Source organism: Eptatretus burgeri, chromosome 8 (assembly GCF_056783735.1).
Source record: "Eptatretus burgeri isolate ZD-2024b chromosome 8, Ebu_testis_v1, whole genome shotgun sequence".
In the NCBI taxonomy this organism is placed as follows: Eukaryota; Metazoa; Chordata; class Myxini; order Myxiniformes; family Myxinidae; genus Eptatretus; species Eptatretus burgeri.
Window position 1 is genome coordinate 9,639,774 of NC_140968.1, and position 20,172 is coordinate 9,659,945.

The 20,172-nt window shown below is 43.7% G+C and overlaps 1 protein-coding gene across 1 annotated transcript in view; it reads right to left on the bottom strand.

The window, feature by feature from the left end:
• Positions 1–20,172, bottom strand: part of LOC147021064 (potassium/sodium hyperpolarization-activated cyclic nucleotide-gated channel 3-like) — a 96,757-nt gene that overhangs the window by 20,118 nt on the left and 56,467 nt on the right. The window contains exons 5-6 of the mRNA XM_085890792.1: positions 2,489–2,635; positions 1,850–2,090 (exon numbers count right to left, since the gene is read on the bottom strand). Coding sequence (XP_085746918.1) covers positions 1,850–2,090; positions 2,489–2,635 — 388 coding nt within the window. The remainder of the gene's footprint in view (positions 1–1,849; positions 2,091–2,488; positions 2,636–20,172) is intronic.

Below are 20,172 nucleotides of genomic sequence, written 5' to 3' on the forward strand. Positions count from 1 at the left end.
CGAGCTACAAGTGGAGGATGTCAGAGTTTCAGTGAAGATTCTGAAAAGAATCCTTGGAACGAAGCTATGAGAACGAAACTTCACACTGTGGTTCATGAATCACGATCGTGTACCAAAAAATAGATGGAGATTTTGAGTTTGAGAACTCCCACCTCCTGAAACCCGTAAATGCAGAATAACAACCGATGAGAATCCTGGGACGATAGATGGACAAACAGATGAAGAAAAATGAATAAATACACTTAACTTCAACAACAGAAAACTAGGGCGCAACGAATACACGACCTCGTTGACTCACCACAGGGGTGGGGGCAGGGAAGGTCTTTTAAAGGATACAAGGTATAAACAGGCTTCACTGCAGGCAGCACTGGTCAGCTGAACGGTCACGGCATCAGATGTGCTCGCAATCGTCGATGCCAGATAGTGCGGCCCCAATTCCAACGTGAAGAGAACTGTCTGTGAGCCCCTCCCCCCTCCGGACTAACTGCCCACCTCGTCTGCCATTGGCCCGACTCACTTGTCGCTCAAGCTGACCGCCAGGGCTTGAGCATGGAAATTTTCCTTTACTGCCTCCGGGGCTAGGCCCGGAGGGCTCCTCCCTCCCTGGCTCCACCAATCACGCGGCATGCAGCTACCGCCGTGACAACATCAAGCGAGCCGGCTCGCCTCTCGGCACGCCTTGAACCACAGCGGACCGCGGAGAAGTTCTTTTACAGCCACACACAGGATTCCGACACATCCAAGTCTACCCCGGTCTCCTTATCTTACCAGGTGTCGTGCCTGCTTTACAGAGAGACCATGTACGAATTACACTTTCCTGTCTAATCCCTAAGTCAACTATACCACTTCTGATGGCATACATAAGAATAGGACAGCCTCACTCTACCATGTCCCTGGTTACAGAGAACGTGCTGGCCTACACGAACACATGGGCTGGTTTCCTCCTCAGGTCTTGCTTCCTCTGCTCCTCAATTGGTCCGTCCCTCCAGTGCCTCCAATCCCTCCATGTTACACGTACTTTTCCAGCAATCGCATCCTTGTGAAAGTCCCAAAATGCAGCGTCCATTATGCTCACCTCAATAACGATATTCCTTTTTTTTTTTCTCCCGTTTGTGAAGCCTCCTTCCCCCAAATCTTTTCAGTTCTGCTCTTATCGCTTGCACTTTAAAATTCTCAGTAAACCATTAATGCAGGTCATCCTCCATCCCTACCTGTGATCTTTTCTCTCCTCATTAACCCACCCCTTTCCCCGAGCAACATGCAGGTTGCCACATTTCCTTCTCTCTTCTCGAATCTCCTGTTTGTTCATCGCCTTCATGTTGCATCGGCATGTTGTCCCACTGCCACTCCGTCAGCGCTTGTTGACTTCAATATCCTCCGTCACCTTGCTCTTCCATGAGCCTCGACTCGGTGTACAAAAAATATCAAAGAAACTACTTTTGCAAGTCGATGTGACCATTGCACACTGCCATTTTTGTATCTGTGGCAGAGCTCATGACACCGAGGACAGAGAGAGCCCTGGACATTTGATTGGTGACCAAGGTATGCTTCATGAGATATAACACATCATAAGAGACGCCATTCCTTTGTGTGCGCATTGCCCAACCACAGATATGGACTTTCAATCTCGTTAGCTCTCTCAACATATACAAGGGACAGCAAGTCCATGCCATTCCAAACTAATGAAAGGTTTTCAAAGTTGTACTTTCAGTGTTTGAAACAGCTTCAGCACAGTTATTCATTTTCAATTTTCGATTGCTCACACCTTTCATGCGTACCTCGGCATCCATCCTCCCATTTGCGTTCTTTCTTTTATCGTTTGTACCGACTTCCGAAGAGTCCGACTGACCTCCAAAGTACGCGCCGTCCGAGAGCTTCGTCTCCTTGTTGCCACGAGTGAGGACGCTGACGACGCCATGTTGTATGAAGTACATCTTTTTCCCGACCGTGCCTTCACGAACGATACAGTCACCTGGCTGGAAGACTTCGAAGTGCAGTTTGCTCAGCATTACAGACACGAAGTTGGGGTCTGCATTCGCGAAGAGTGGCATGGACGCAACCAGCTTACGGCAGTTGTAGCTCACAATTTCCTTCGAGACAGGTGGGAGAAATGGGAGCGGGGGGGAGAATAAATGAGGTGCGAGAGTATATAACAATGGTTTTTGGGATGAATGCAGTGGAATTAACAGATATTTGAAGGAGTGAATTATTTATTTATTCGTACGTAGCCTGTGGCTGCTTGGCTGCATCATTTTCTGGGGACACGGCTGTGCCGCTGATGCAATGCCGCCTGCTATCAGCACAGTAAGTTGGTACTCATTTTGCCGACCTCTGAAGGATGGCAGGCTGAGTCAACCCACCTGGTGTTAATTCAATGACACGACAGAGGCTTGAACTCAACACCCTAGGATCTTAAGCCAGCCACCTCAACCATTAAGCCAACACCAGGCTTTCTTATTTCAAGGAAATTATCAAGGTAGGTAGGTACCTGACGTAGGGGCTCGCTTAGCTCCCCCAGGATACTATCCTCGTCAAACATCTTTCCCTGGTAGCGATGCTCGTAGTACTCGTGGATGCGCTGCCGAAGATCTGCAGGAAGCTTGTGGAAAGACATGTATTGTTCCACCTGCTTGTACTGACAACAACAAAAACAAAAGAGATTTAGTTTGCCGTGGAGTCAGCAAAGTCAACAAGTTCAAAAATGTAAAACAAAGCGAATTGAATTGCGTTAAAAGTTCAGAAACAACTTTTTCAGTTAAAACAGAGGAAGCCATCTGATTAATTGATGTTTATACCTCCTAGAACCGAGAAGAGTCCGTTATGCCCAGCAGCATTGCAATGATGAATCAAAAACTTTTAGCCGACATGATGGCACAAGTCGACCTTACAGGTCAAAACAAAGCCTTCGGTGACATGAATGTGAATGAACGAATGAATGTACATGGATACATCAATCTATTATAGATGATTACACGTGCATCACTTACATCGAACTGGAGAGTTCACCCCAAGCAGTGTTGAGAAACAAGAACATGGGTGAGGTTTACGAGTGGCAAATTTGATTGGTCATGACGACCTAAAATACCGAAATATTTTGTCCGTGCTACTAAAACGGAAGGCTTTTTAAAGTGTTTAAAAACAGGCAATTTGTGTTCCATAGTGTTCAAGTAAATAATTAAAATTAAATAAAAGAATGCTTTTGAAGGTTGCAGAAAAAACAAAATTCCGGAAGTTTACCACCACTGATGCAGCGTCTGATACACCACCATATCTAACACATTTACATTCGTTCTTCATGCCTGCTGTTTGTGTCCTTTATGACGTCCTTAAAACAGTAAGTTTCCTGTTTGGAATGATTTTCAATTTTGTTTGACTGCCAGGCAGAAAGAGTAAAAAAAAAAAAATCATCTGTGCATGTGCGATCGGGACGAATTTCGAGCCAAAGTACGACCAGAAACTACAGGTTCATTTTCCGATTCGTGTTCAAAATATAACATTCAATTGAAATGAAGTTGTTCCTTTTATCGACAGACGGACAGACAGACAGACCAGACAAAGTGAACCAATTGTGTCACCCAACGTTTCGCTTCGCTCGCATGGGGTAAATATCCCATTGAATATCACCTCGGTTTGTCATCATACATTTAAACAAGTTGAGCGTTCGTGTACTGCAGGCATGCGACATGTTTGGCAGCACACAAACAACTCTGGTCAGAAACCTGGAGGTCAATTGTCTTTGCAACGTGACAAAGCATCAGTTGAAGGACCCCCTCCAGATAAAGACCCCTTTTCCAGGCAGTGGGATTTGCCGACAACAAGCAAATTGAGACAGTTTCAAAAAACGAGGCGAACCACATCTTTATTCGTCTCATTCAAATGAGACTTTGGAGAAAGGAGGATGAGGGTCTGGAGATATCACTTTGGAGCACGACACGCCAGGTATGGTGGAGGGTCCTGCTATGAATTGGCACACCTGCTTACGAGAGCTGAACTAACCATCATGAGTTTTTCATTTACTGGGACGATGTCGTTCAGGTCAGCAGTGACACTTTCATGATATGGTCAACGGAACACAATGCGCTGTACTGCCGAGGACATTGTTTTGATGGATTTCAATGCCTGGGACATCCTCATCTATCCCCAAGAGATCACCTGTGCAATGTCCTGCGTCGAGAAATTGATCGCCATGAAACCTGCACCTCCCTCCCTCCCTTTGCAACGTTGGATGAATGTGTAGGCATGCACTGGATGATAAATGGCCACAATTACCTCGACAGACACTCCTTCACACCTTTAAACAATGCTGATTGACCGATACCGGCACCAGGTGGATAAAACAGAGTGCGGTAGCAGCTTACGGTGTGCTGCCAAACCTGCAGGTGAAGCCCGACGAGTCAGAACCGCAATGTCTACAGTGAACAACTTGTTTGAGCATTATTATTCACACATGCTGACAGCATAGGTTAGAGATGCGCACACTTTCCTCGAAGCCGTCTCGCCTTGGTTTGAATCCCGAGCCAGGTATGAACATTCATCCTGGTGTTTCACATACGGGGAGAGGCATCAAGGTGTGTGCCGTCCATTGGAAGGACATCAAGCCTGAGCAGTCGGCTGGACCAGCACCGGTTGGTGGACGTGAAAGACCCCACGGTGTCATTTGTGAAAAGTTAGCGACTCTGCCAATCAGGCCCAGCCAGCCGGTTCGTGAAATATTTTGGCAAAATAAGTTCCGGCCGACCCCAAAAAGAAGCGGCCATAATTAGAGGTAATATTAAAGAGGCAATAGTATTATTCCACCAAGTCTCCTAATAAATGATTTCCTTCACTCTTAATGATACGCAACCTTATTCTAGAACATCCTGATATTTTCTCCTTCAAAGATTATACGAACAGACAAAGCAAATTGAGTGTACCGTGCGTCACGAACCCAGGGTCACAGCGTCCGTGGGTCACCGTGCAGTGAGAAAAAGACCTCTGGCATTTCGACTTTTCCATGATGCATTTGAGCACACACAGAGCGAGAAGGCCTAGTTTTCTCCATGTTTCTTTGAGCAATGTATCATTTTTTTATTTTTTTATTTTAAATCATGGATCAATGGCAGTGTAATACACGTAATGCATTTCTATAGTTCATTCCATGGATCCTGCTAAGCATGACAGGTTCCCGGTAAATACAGATGTTATCTCCCCTTACAGTGCTTCGCACAGCACAGGGCGCACGACTCAACTGCTGCCACCGACGACATCACTAGGCAAAACACAGCTGGTGGTTTCCAAAAATAGTTTTTTTTATTCTACTCCATACATTTCTATTGCCTTTGCTTCGAGGCCGAGCTCAAAGGAGGTGGCACAACCACTCCAACCGTTCCCTGCAGGGATCAACTGGCAATATGTCGCCCGCCTTCCACGGTGCATTGTCACTGCGAAACCAGACTGTGTAATTGATTGAAGGCAGAATACAGTGAGAAATGCATGAACAGGAATAAAGTAAAAGGTGATGAAAATAAACACTGAAAATGGAGCACAAGGATTATATAAAATATGCTCTTCACAAACACACATTCCTTTCACATGATCATTTCCATCACGTCTCAAAAACTACACAACATTCCGATTGCTTGCCAAAGACTGAATTCCAAATTATCTGCAGGGGTCAAATGTACGACCCCGTTACAATGACTCAAATTTCCCAAGGTACTCCGATGGGGTGTTCGTCTGTAGGTAATCGGCATTCCTGCACGTGCGCCCATGCGCATCGCACGGCACTAATCTCTGCCCATGGGGAAAGCCCAATGGGTACAGTGCTTCCCTATAGGAGGAGAGGGAAGGAGAAGGAGGAGGAGATTGGGACCATACTCCGTGCAGAGCATTGGTGCTGCTTAAGCAGTCTCCTTGGCTATTGGGCACAATCCTGGACGGGTCGCCACTCCGACACACTATATCAGCATACTGGCACTGGTTTTGCTGACCTTGGAAGGATGACAGGCCGAGTTAACCCCAACCGGTATTAATTCAACAGCTGAGCGGGATTTGAACTCAGGACCCTAGGATCCAAAGCCCACCACCCTAACCATTAAGCCAACACCAAGCACAGAGGGAAGGGTGGGGAAGGATTTTAATGGGATGCATCCGCGAGCCATTTTTGCCCATGGGAAAAACCTAAAGGAGTAATTGCTTCCCTATAGGAAATTATGTTTGTCCCACTTGGAACTCTTGAAGCCCAATTGAACATTCCCAATGCCCATGGTAAACAATGTCTGTCCGATGGGGAACTTACACTGGTCACGGGGAGTTGTGTTGCCTGTAGATCACAAGGACCCTTCGCTGGTTTATGACTGCTGTGATAGTCCCCATTAAAAGTGAACTAGGATCACAAAAAAATTCCAGGAGAGGAATTGGATAAAATTACAGCAGTTGTTTTACACATCACTTCGCCTTTTGTGCCTTAGTACGTGACCAAGTGGTTATGATAATGATGGATACGAGTGTTTATCAAGATTATTGGCATGTCCGCATCAGTGGACAAATTGAACGATTCGTTTCATCAACTGACAGTTGACAAAGGTGGCCTAACCACAGTGGGAAGGAAAATGGAATGGTTGTTTTGGGTGAGCCCTTCATCGGACGGAGAATGATAATACGTATATGTATACATAGACTCCCCTGGTCCGACGAAGGGTGAATGCCGGAAATATTAGCTTCACCTTGCATCCCATGGCAGTCAACACACCTTTGTCAACTTACAGTTGATAAAACAAATCGTTATAACAGTGCTTGAGCGGTTTTGGTTGCCTGGGTTCGTCTCATCGAAAAGTGTAGGGAAAAGGTAATATCAGAAATTAGATGTAACACGCAAACCGTATGCCCGTTCCTCTTGTGTAATTAGCGTTGATTGCCGGTGTCTATTTGCCTTGCAATCAGGCTGAATGGTAACTGTGGCACCATTGTAAAAGAAGAGTGCGGAGCGGTATGCCAAGCCAAGTGCGTTGAGAAGAAGCTGCTCCGGTGCATTCATCGTGGGGAACGTTGGCGGATAACGGATGAAATCAACAGGACGTTGATTGCGGTATGCTAACCGCAGTGGGATTTGAGGAGAAGCTGACGTTGATGAAGGGATAATTCCCGAAACTTCAGCTTCTCTTTGCTTCCCATGGCGGTTAACATACCCCAATCGACGCCTTGTTGATTTCATCCATTATTCAACCCGTCTGACGATGCACATCGACACCGGCCTTCACCAGAACGACTAGTTATTTGTTCTGTGTTGGAGGAACAGCTGCGAGAATGATTTTTGGGTGATGGCAATTTGATCTCGAAGCAGCCTTGGTAACATCGTGGTGTAGCCGTGACATTATACAGCAGCCTGAGGCAGCAGGTGCTGGATCGTGAGAGAGTATACAGCACACAGTTGTAATAACAGTCGTGGTCGGACGGTGATGAAGAAATCAAGATAGGTTGATAGAAATCTATACAGGATTGGATCGTGCACCTCTGCCAAAAGGGGGGTGATGGGGAAGGGGCCGAGAGGAAAAAAAAAAGAAAAGAATTTTTCATCACCGACCTACACAAAATACCCTATATAACGACAAAGTGAAAACAGGTTTTGAGAATTTTTTGACAAATTAAAAATGAAAAGCTGAAAAGTCTTGCGTCGATAAGTATTCAACCCCTTTGCTATGATGCTCTAAATTGAGCTCAGGTGCATCCAATTTCCTTTGATCATCCTTGAGACGTCTCTACAACTTGATTGGAGTCCACCTGTGGCCAATCAAATTGATTAGACATCAGAGCAGAAACTCGACCATGAAGTCCAAGAAACTGTCCGTATAACTCCGAGATAGAATTGTGATGAGGAATAGATCTGGGGAAGATTATAAAACAATTTCTAGAGTGTTGAGAGTTCCCAAGAGCACAGGGAGCTACATCATTCGGAAATGGAAAAAATATGGAACAACCCAGACTCTTCCTAAAGCTGGCCATCCCACCAAAATAAGCAACTGGGCAAGAAGAACCTTGGTCAGGGAGGAAACCAAGAACCCAATGATCACTCTGACAGAACTGCAGACTTCCTTGGCTGAGATGGGAGGACAACAGTCTCTGCATCACTTCACAAATCTAGGCTTTATGGGAGAGTGGCCAAACGGAAGCCACTCCTGAGAAAAACAAAATGAAAAAATGACAGCACACCTGGGGTTTGCAAAAAAGACACGTTTAAGACTGAGAGCATGAGGCAAAAGATTTTGTGGTCTGATGAGATGAAACTTGAACTCTTTGGCCCGAATGCAAAGCGCGATGTCTGGCAGAAACCGAGCACAGCTCATCACCCATCTAACACCATCCCTCCCGTGAAGCATGGTGGTGGTAGCATCATGATATGGGGATGCTTTTCATCGGAAGGGACTGGAAGACTTGCAAGGATAGAGGGAACAATGAATGGAGCCAAATACAGGAAAATCCTTGAGGAGAACCTGCTTCAGAGTGTAAAAGACCTTCGACTGCGGTGAAGATTTCATTCCAACAGGACAATGACCCCAAGCATACAGCGAAAGCAACACTGAAACGGCTTCAGTACGAGAACGTGAAAGTCGTTGAGTGACCGAACCAAATCCCAGACTTGAATCCCATTGAGAATCTGTGGAAACACTTGTAGATTGCTGTTCACCGACGCTTCTCATCTAACTTGACAGAGCTTGAGCAAATCTGCAAGGAAGAATGGGAGAAAATCCCCAAATCCAGATGTACAAAGCTGATACAGATATTCCCAAGAAGACTCGAAGCTGTAATCACTGTCAAAGGCTCTTCTACAAAGTATTGTCTCAGGGGATTGAATACTTATTGACGCAAGACGTTTCAGCTTTTCATCTTTTTAAATTTCTAAAAACATGTTTTCACTTTGTCATTATGAGGCATTTTGTGTAGATCGGTAACAAAAAAAAAAAATTTAATCCATTTTAAATTCAGGCTGAAACAACAACAAAATGTGACAAAAGTCGAGGGGTGTGAATACTTTATGAAGGAACTGCATATGGCTTTAATCAGAATTTTAGGGAAGGATGGTTTGACAAGCCTACAATATATCAAAAGAAGAAAGAGTGCCAACTCCAAAAAAAGCAATCTTATTGACCCCACTTTGGACAAAATTGCCATTTTTGCCACTTTTTGTCCAGATTATGACCACATTGAGCCAAATTCTGTTTTTCCTTATTTGGGTGTTCTGATGATGTGTACATCTATGTTCAAAGGGTACTGAATCACATCATATAGGTTGTATCTATACGAGTAAGTGTGTGTGTGTGTGTGTGTGTGTGTGTGTGTGTGTGTGTGTGTGTGTGTGTGTGTGTGTGTGTGTGTGTGTGTGTGTGTGTGTGTGTGTGTGTCCTCCATAACTCCACAACTATAAAACCGAGCAGCCTGAAACTTTGCATCCATACTAAGAAAACTCCAAGGAAGTGCAGGAGTGAAAATTGGATGTTTGGGTCAATTAAAAACACCCCTTTTGAAGGTAATTAACAGTATTATTAAATTATATCCTTCATCAGGCACATCCTCAGTCACGACTCTCTATGGGGTCTGGAAGGCGTATCCTCGGTAACCTCGCTGGGGTCTGAAGCCGCCATGTTTTTTTTGGCCTGCTCAACCATGCCTTGACTTGGAACAGGCTGCAATGATTTCTTAACGGTAAAGTTTTTTTTTCACTTTCCTCACTCTTATCTATTGATGGCTGTTCATCATAGCTACAAATCGCTGGGTACTTTGGAATGCTTATAAACGTCCGGAGAAGTCAGCGTTGGTGGCTTTTTCATTTTCGCACGTGCGATCACCAAGGGTATTTCTTAAACTCAGCAGAATTACAAAATGTAAGCTCCAGAATCAAACTTACGAGCAGTTCCGACTCCTAAAAAAAAGTGTTCATTTGTCCAATTTGGACATATTTGACATTTCAGGTGTCTTCGGGAGGTGTATGTTTAACACAACAGTTCGGTGATTGCTCATCATGTACCAAGTGAGCCGTTTTCTTATCAACTATTTCAATGGAGTGCTGAAGCCACTTGGTGTGTGCTCTACAATATTCGCAGCGTCACTAAATACTGTACGTCGAGCAACTTAAACAAAGTTCAGAGGTCACTTTCATACGTTGTTAGCCACGTGTTGGTGGGTTTCATCAGGAGGTGAAACAGACCTATCAGGTCTCACAGTATCCGTGCGTGTGCGTGTCGTTGATTGGTTTCTACACATGTGAGTTTCAGAATGTGGAATGGAGTCCTCCCAGGGTGGGCTGAAAGTATCTCCCTTCATTTCGGTAAGGGGTCACGATTCATGGACCAAGCTGTGAAGTTTTCTGTTCTCAAAGTTTTGTGCTGAGGGCTCTCTTCAGGATCATCACCGAGCCCCAGACAGCTTCCAACTGTAGTTTGTTTGTCGTGATATTCCCAGGGATGGTTTTTAATATCTATGACATTCTTCGTCATCATTCCCATAGCTCCCATCATCACTGGTACAACTTTGGCATTCTTCAACTTCCAGGATCTTTTTACTTCATTCTTGAGGTCTTGGTATTTGATCATTTTCTTGATTTCTACATCGTTTAACCCAAAATCACTGATGTTAACACCTCACTAAGCAATGCCTTATATTTTTTGTACCTAAGTATGATATATGGTCTCAATGCATTTTTGTTTGGTGTTGTTCACACTTGATGAGATCATGAGGTCGTACATGAGCAGTACCTCCATGTTTTCAGTGATTGCTTTTGGTTAATGTTCCCACAAATTATCTGGAATTGGGATATCAAAGTTTCTGCAGATGTACCAGTGGATTTCTTTACAAACTCTGTTGTGTCATTGTGTACACGAGTGTGTGTGTGTGTGTTCATCATTAAGCATTTTTGCAAACCACACCTCCACCCCTCACCTTTCTATCTTACTTTTTTTGTCTCTGTGTGTCTCTCTCTCCCCTCCCTCCCTCGCTCTCCATCCATCTTCTCTCTTCTATATTTTCTTCTCTCTCTTTCTTTTCCTCCCTCTCTTCCCCCCACCCCTTAATATCACCATCAGCAAAGCAACGGGTTGTATTTGCTCGTTTACAATATCTAATGAAGAAGTGAGCAATCTTGACCAATTTTTGACCGACAATGGCCAAATTTGAAATTCCACGTGACAGAAAGATCGCATGTGTTCTCAAGCTTTTCATACAGTGTGCTTAATGCAACTTACATGGGATATTTGCTACAAAGTTGAAAATCTGGCCAATCTGGCCACATTTGGTCAACTGGCAATTTTTTTTATGTCTCTGCTGACGAAGTCACCCGTGGCATTATGTTTTTTGGGTTGGCCGTCCGTCCAAATGTCCATGATAATTTTCTTTTTTTTCTACAACCGCTTATCCGATTGACAGAAAATTTTCACGATAGGTGCGATGACTCATGTAGAACGTTTTTATAATAATTATGATGTCATAGGTCACGTGGTGTGGCAGCCATGTTGGAAGAACCAGAGTTGGTGTCAAAGTCACCCAATGCTCGCCTGTTTATACATTTATCGTTTTTAAAAGACTCGTCTAATCGGTAATAATTTTTATAAAGCATTGCAGTGAAGACTGATCCAAATAATTTTAAAGCATTATATGTATTTGTATATTGTAAACAGTAACAAGAGCGCAAATGAGCACAATATACGCCTGTACAAGAAGGTATATACAGAATTGTGCTACTACATGGAAAACAGCATCCTGGTTGCCATGGCAACCACTTTAGATGACGAACGAATGTCGCGACACACCGTCTCGTCTCCACAGTCTGTACCTATGTACCAAATAAAATATGAAACGTCAAAGTTGAAAACTTTGGGAGTTAGAGTGTGGACAGGAATGGATGGACGGATGGACAGACGACAGGTATCACTATATATATATATATATATATATATATATATATATATATATATATATATATATATATATATATATATCGGGCATATAAAAAATAGTGTGGTTGATAAAAACATTAGAAAGGAAAAAATAACTTGCACCAAAAACTTTAACATTTTCATGCTCACGCTCACGCTCACGCTCACGCCGGGGGTATCGCTATAACTCTCTGTTCTTCGAACCGGCGAGTTAAAAATTGAAACATGGCACATGGGAAGTACTCCTCATGGGAAACAAGTGTCATTTTTTATGATGTCCTCGGTGGCTTCGTTATGATGTCATAATTGCATATGTCAAACGCTTTATCTGATCAGTATGAAATTTTTTCGGGTCATCTATGATTAAATTGCAATGGGGGAAAAATTTTTTTGATGATGTCATCGATCATGTGGTTCGGCAGCCACATTGTTGTTAACACACAAGCCTTAAAAAAATCTTCTCTGAAACGGCTGAACAGATTGAGGCGAAACTTTACAGTTATGATCGCCTGTCCATGAGGAACAAAAAGTTCTCCAACTCTGATGTCATCAGTCACATGGTTTGGCAGCCATATTGGATTTACCCTCAAATCTTTTTTTTAAAATCTTCTTCTCCAGAACGGCTTCACAGATCAAGGGGAAACTTCACCCACATGTTCTCCAAACCTTGCGGACACCAGCGTGTTCACAAATAATTCATAGGTCATATGGTCTGATAGCTGTATTGAACGAGAATCTTTGAAAAATTCTCTCGAACCACTTCATCAATCGACACGAAACGTCATAATTATGATCAAGTATTAATGTGGAATGTGTGTTTTAAATTTCAATGGGATCAGACGCATGCTCTCAGCCAAAATTATTTAACTATTTTGAATCTAGGTTCAGGGATTTAAATCAAACTTGGTACAAGTATGTATAATGATGTAATCATGTGGGCGGAGGCATATCTGGCATTGTCGCGACGTCGAAGAGTGCCCTTCTAGTTGAGTAATATTTTGTGTTTGTTTTGGTTGCAGATGGATGATGGCGTTGAGGTGCCTTTGCGGTGTGTGCTGCATGTGAGTGGTGATACAGAACATTATGGTGATGCAGTGGCTCCATTTACGAGAACAGACATGGGAAACAGCTGGAGACAAAGCTCAAGCCAGAAAACAACATCAGAAGAGATCAAAGTACCTTGTTATATGTGAATCCATTCACTTTGAAGATGAACAACTGCCTCATTATGGCTTTCACAGTGGCTGTTACAGGAAATCTACGTCATACCAGGTAGTCAAAGGAAAAGAAAACTTGTACTGAAGAAGATATTGTTGAAAGATGATCTCTGGTGGAGAAGCCACCAGTGGTAACTACCTCAATTACTTGAGTGCTGGAGAAAAAGTGTATTTCTGCAATGGTCCGGACCACAAGCATTTCCCCAGCAGTTTTGAAACACCATCTCCATGTGAGACTATATGAGCATAGGAAGACAAGGACTTCCTTCATGAATATGAGCACATTGATGTGAATATGAATATGAATACGAGCACATTGATGTGAACTCTGTGCAGAGTGGCCAGGAAGTCCCGATGCACACAGTTAGAATTTGGTTATTATTTATCTGTATGCGTCCCTCCATTCTCTGCACAAATTTGAATTTTTTTCTCCATGTTCTTCTGGACATCTTCTTCCATCTTGAGGGTTGAAGGTCATAAAAGCAGCCCCTGACTGCTTTCATTAATTGATGTGGATTATGTTGAGAGAAATGGGGATATCAGAGTTCCTGATATATCTGGTTGCTGTTGTTGTTGTTGTTGTTGTTGTTGTTTCATATGCAGCCTGTGGCTGCTGGTTGCATCATTTTCTGGAAGTGCGGCTATGCCGCTGATGCATTGCCTCTGTCACCATTAAGCCAATACTCATTTTGCAGACTTCGAAAGGATGACAGACCGAGTTAACCCACCATGTGTTATCTCAACGGCACCACAGGGGCTCAAACTCAAGACCCTAAGATCTTAAGCCAGCCACCTTAACCATTAAGCTTGGTATGTCTGACAAGAAGCATGTACACTTATCAAGAAGCTGCAGTAAGAACAGAACATGGAGAGTGAGAACGATTTGGAATTGGAAAAGGGGTCAGACAGGGGGGCATTCTCTCTTCTTGCTCGTTATCCCCATGCCTGAATAAATAAATAAATAAATAAAACGGTGGTTGGGGGGGGGGATGTTGTAATCGGCTCTGTCTGTCTGTCCAACCATCCATCCGTCACTCGATCTCCTAAACGATTGTACAGAAATTCACCAAACTTGGCAGTTATGATCACAACATGGCAAGAAGGTGCGAGAGTGGTATCATTCTGGGCCCCACTTACAGGGGTCCTGGGGCAGGGTCAAAAGGTCAAATATGAAAAATGCAATTATGGCACATTTTAAAACATTTTTTTATGACACTGTATATGCAATCAACATTGGGGGGGGGGGGGACAGATGAAAAATGCAACGTTTTTTTTTTCTTAATTTGACCCCCGGTGCATGCCACAGTCACAGGGGTCAAAACAGAAGATTTCTAAACTCAAAATTTGATACTTGGTCATCCCTGGTGGAACCTTTTGCCCTCTTTCAACTTTGCTTTCAGTGGGAAGCGTGGGGATTTGTGATGGCACGCCATCGACTTCGCCGTCGTTGCTATTTGCATCGAAGGTGTGTATCGTGTGGGTCTCAGTTAAGGATACCCTCGCAGCTGTTGATGTGCCATGCTTCCATCATCAATCTGTGACATTTGTGGGACGTCGTATCTCGGGAAAGGCTCCCATTGAGGTCAGGTTTGTGACCAGGATTGCAGTCAATGGCACGCTCTGGCCGATTGCATCATCTTCCCAAGCTGAACTCGTCTATCATGTTCATCTGGCCATCTTTGTTTCGAATGCCATACAGTATGGAACTGCAGAAGTGGAACAATGTCAAATTATAGAATTGGTCACAGTCTCTGTATGTTTAATAGTAAATTATTCCCGATTTGTCGCCAGTTGAGATCCTGTCCTTCAGCTTAGAACTGACATTATGGATAGTGCGTAGGGGTATATATGCTACACCAATCTGTGTGCTGCATACTATTCTGGCAATTCTTTCTGAAAGTCCTGGGTAATACGGCAACACATACAGTGCCGAAGCATGTCTGGCTCCTTCCGTTCTGCCATTTTGTTTCTTTAAGGCTGGAGAGTATCCACTGGCTATACCCATTATTGAGCAGGACTCCTCTTACTAAACTTATTTGTATAATTGCATCGTCGATGACATAGTCCATTCCCAAGCTGTCAAGATACGTGCCACACTGCATTTGTGGGTGATTGGGGTTTGCATGAGTTAAAGTCCAGTACTCTGTTGGTGTGAATTGGTTTTCTGTTTCGTGGAATCTTTGGGTAGCAGTCAGGTTTCTGGTAGATCTCAACATCCAAAAAGGCAAATTTACTCTCTTTTTTCAATCTCTTTTGTGAAACTAATGCTCGGAAAGACTCAGCTAAGTTGCCCAAGAAGCTGGTCCACCATGTCCCTTTGCACAACGGCAAAAGTATCCACATCGCAATTCCAGTACCGTGGGAGCCAGCTCTCATTACACTCGAATATCTTCTTGTGCGCGTTCCTCCATCACCAAGATAGCAGTGACAGCAGAGACCGGTGAACCCATAGCCAAGTCAAATATTTGTTGATCGTGTGTACTCTGGAAAATGAAGGTCACATGATACTTACACACATCTCCAGCAGGCAAGAAACATCCTCAGGGGTTAATTAGCTGTTCCGACAGGCCATTTTCCAGCCATTAGAACGTTTCAACCGATTGAGTGCGACATGATCACCGCAAGATCGACTATGCCATTTGTGAAGAGTGGGAGCTCATCAAAAGATAGCGTAGTCTCATCATCCGAGATTCCAACCTTTATCCTCTCGACAAATTCACCAATATTATTGACCGTTTTGACAGTTTTACCGACTGGCTTGTGCTCAGGAAGCCAGATGGGCAGTCAATACGAGGGCATTAAGAAAATGCGCAATGGGTCTCACCTCTTGGGAAGACCATTTTGTCTGGGTGCTGAACCGTTGCAGCGGTCGAGCCAATTGTAGTCCTGGTTGCCCAGCCTGCCTGCCCCTTATACCAGGGAGAACTTGATGTTCAGTTCCAGCTTGATGCCCCGCTCATTGTACATTTCATTGTGCATTCCCCGTGATCAAACACTTTAGATATTTGTATCCCGATCATACAAAGATATGCTTGTATATATGAATCGCTACATCCCCCCACCTAATTGATTTATTTTACATTTGCACCGCCGTATGCATAATTATCATGCTCAAATCTTCATGATGTGGAGAACCCAAGTTGAAATCGAATACACAATAATTGTTTGTGCATCACCTCTTTTTCTTCAAATTCATCATCAATCGTACACTCGTGCTCCATATGTAGGGACGGTGCAGAAAAAAAAAATATATATATATATATATTGAATAATTGCATTGGCCAGCCTGTGCTTTATGTACAAGTTCCACCATGAGCCTTAAATCAATTATTCTTCTTGCGTATGGCAGCTTAGCTGCCGGGTAGCTGTCATTTTGTTGCGGCGCAACTACGTCGTTAATGCTGTGTCCCTATACCAGTACGATCAACCCCACCTGGTGTTAATTCAGCAGCCAACGGGGCTCAAACTCAGGAACGTAAGATCCCTAGGCAGCCACCCGAACCGCTAAGCCAACACCAGGCTGTCCCTTAAATCAATATTTAAAAAAAAGAGGTTAGAAGGATTTTGGCAGCAGCAGCGGTCATCAATCCAAAATAGACACGTGCTAGAGTGAAGAAGTTTCCCATTTGTAGTTGACTGGAGAACATCTTCCCACGAGCATCAGGAAGAAGCAGAGAGGAAAAGAATGCTTCAAATTTTTTTTTTCTTAAAAGGTTATACAGGAGAGTCCGTTTGTGCCAAAGCCACGACCTTTCCAGAACACATTTGCACATTTGCCAACCGTGCCCTTGTTATCTCAGCTACAGTTATCTGCCGGTCATGTGGCAGAGGTCACAATGCGAGGTTCTTGATCCGCAGTGCAGAGGGATGACCTCGACATTTGGAGTGGTTGAGGAAGAGGGAAACAGTCGCAGCGGAGGGAATTTTGAAAGAAACAAACAAATCAAATCATATCTTCCCAAAAAAAACACCTGCTCCCAAACACTATTTTCCATTTCAAATCGGAACGCCAATCGCCGTGTCAAGCCTCTTTGGAAAGGCAATGTTGAGTCAAGTGGAGAATGAAACTCCAGCCGCCATTCCCCTTCACCTTGCACGGGCAGTCGGTGAGATGACGCCAACTGCAATTTGTTCACCTGAGACCTTCGATTTAAAGTCAAACCCCAATCTCCTTTGCATCTTTACACGGATCTTTTCCTAATCACGACACCTGCACCTCCCGCTGATGAGTAAAGCGTGTGCGTGTAAATGGGGTTTGCCCTGTATGTAAAGCTAAACATGTTTTTTTTTTTTTTTTTGGATGAAAGGCCACAGCTCGAGAAGAAAGTCATTTCCTCTGAATTTGGAAAGATAAATCCAAGCTCGATGGCCATGGACAATCTTCTCAGAACGGGATCAATATGTTCACGTCTGCAGGTCCACCAAAGGATTCATCAATATTTCAGCCGTAGGTTTGCCAAATGCTGCACCTCTTCTTATAATGTGATAGGACAGAGGGAGGTAAAAGTGAGCCGTTTCGTACGAGATGGAGGTTTTCAAAACCCGGGGTTACGGACCATGATGAAAGGTCGCAAGAGGTTTTCAAAATGTTTACATCAAAACTAGTCTTGGACATTTTTCGCAAAATATTGTCGCGACGCCTCGCTTCTTCTCACCATCCAAGCACTCAAGATCCATTGCCCAAGAGAATGTGCAAAGCAGAATGTTTCAGAGCAAAATGACGTTCGTAATATCCAGCGTGCTCTCCAATTTTCACGTGGCCCAAAAACATTTGAGTCTTATCGAGGTGAGACAGACAAGTGTGTATGCATCCCATGTGCTACGAAGCCAAATCCTGGTGGGAAATTTTAAGTGACCTAAAAATGGCTCCCCTAAATCCCTCCAACTGTGATTATTCAAGGAAATAATTGCTTCTGAGGACAATTAAAGAAAGAAATAGCATCAGGGAGAAAAGAAAATGAAAGGGAAAGGTAGCACAATATGCCATTGTGTGTGTGTATGTATATATATATATATATATATATATATATATATATATATATATATATATATATATATATATATATATATATATATATATAAGAGGGAGAGGAGAGAGCGGATGCAGGAGGGAGGGGGAGGTGGGGAGAGCTATGCCTCACCAAATGTTGCTATACAGCAGGAGGGAGGGGTGTGAGGAGGGTGTGAGAGAGAGAAAGGAGTATAAAAAAAAGTTATAAAGGTGAGGGGTGGAGATGTGGTTAGTAAAGAGAATGATATGTGATGCTTAATGACCAAACACACATACACAAAAAAAAAAAAACCTCATGTCAGAACAGCTGTATACACAACGACACAACGGAGTTTGTAATGTACAGCTGCAAAATCTTTGATGTCCCATTTCCAGAAAATTTGTGGGAAAATGAACCAAAAGCAATCACTGAAAACATGGAAGTACCTACCGCTCATGTACGAACTAATGAACATGCGTACGGAACATGCGTTGTGCTTGTAAAAGCACCAACCCCATTGTGGTGTGTTGTTGATGTTTTTTGTGTCTTGTCAGTCTGTCTCTCTCTACAAAGTTTGCACACCACCACACCACAAATTCAACCTCTTGCCACATGGAAAAAGCCTGTGTTCGCCATTGGAACGGCATCAAAACGTCATCGAAGGGGCGGGAAACAACAGCACCGGACCGAGCGCACGCCGCCACATGGCTGAACCTCAGCTCCGCAGCGCTTCCCAAATCTCAGCTCGCCGGGGCACCACTGAAACTGAACTTATATGGGTGAATGGTTCAATCTGGCTTGTACTGATCTCAGTAAATTATAATCAGACCACACACGAACACAGCCATTCAGCTGCAGCTTTTGGGTGAATCCAAATGATGACGTGTATACAAAAGTCCCAAATGCATTACCACCACCCTGATCACTTCGATCTCATTCACCACCACCACCTGCACACAACCAACCACCTCAACCCCCAAAACACACACATAACATGAATATCGTCCTAAACATCATCATCATCATCAAAACGGCATCATCAGCAAGGCCACGCGACGTAAACACTTCAGCCTCACAAACAACATTCACGTCGCCATTAAATACAAGAAACTAAATTACACGAGAAAAAACAAAACATTGACCATCCGCAACTATACACCGATACACGCAGACAGACTGAATGCCAGAGGTGGAGGCCTCATCACATACATACACAATTCAATTAGACACACAGATATCACGCAAGACACAAAAGCACTTCCATAACTCGACAACACACTCAAACTTCAAGCTTTCAAAATTGAAACTGGTAACAAAGAACATACGAACATCATAAACATTTACGTACCACCAGACATCCCCCATTGTACCAACCCAATACTCACCACAACTACAGAACCTTTGCTCCCTCACGAACACCATCATCGGAGGGGACTTCACCGCCAAAGACACGGTCGGGTACACCCATCACCAACCAAACACCAGACGCCAAACCATTGCCACACAACTAAATTGGTTATGAAGATTGAATGATGCAGATCAAAACACACACACACACACACACACACACACACACACACACACACACACACACACACACACACACACACACACACACACACACACACACACACACACACACACACACACACACACACACACCAAGCTGGTTACAATAACTCATCACCAGACACAACATTCTGTTCTCCATCACTTTCCACCACAACCTTGTGGAGAACATCACAACAACTCCCCTCAGATCACCAACCTGTCATCACCACCATAAACACAGATATAGACCTCAACGCAAACAAAATCAAAATATTCACCATTTACAAAAAAAAAAGCAAGGTAGGACAATTGTACAATTGTTGAACAAGAATTCAAACAACTCAACACTATTACCACCAACATCTACATGAAAAAGTTGAATATGATCAAAACCGCATCCACCAAATACATTCCAAAGTGCAACATTAGAAAATACAACCACAACTATATACATGTCAGAATTCGCACACCTCATCAAACAATGACACAACACACCAACACCACAAGCAC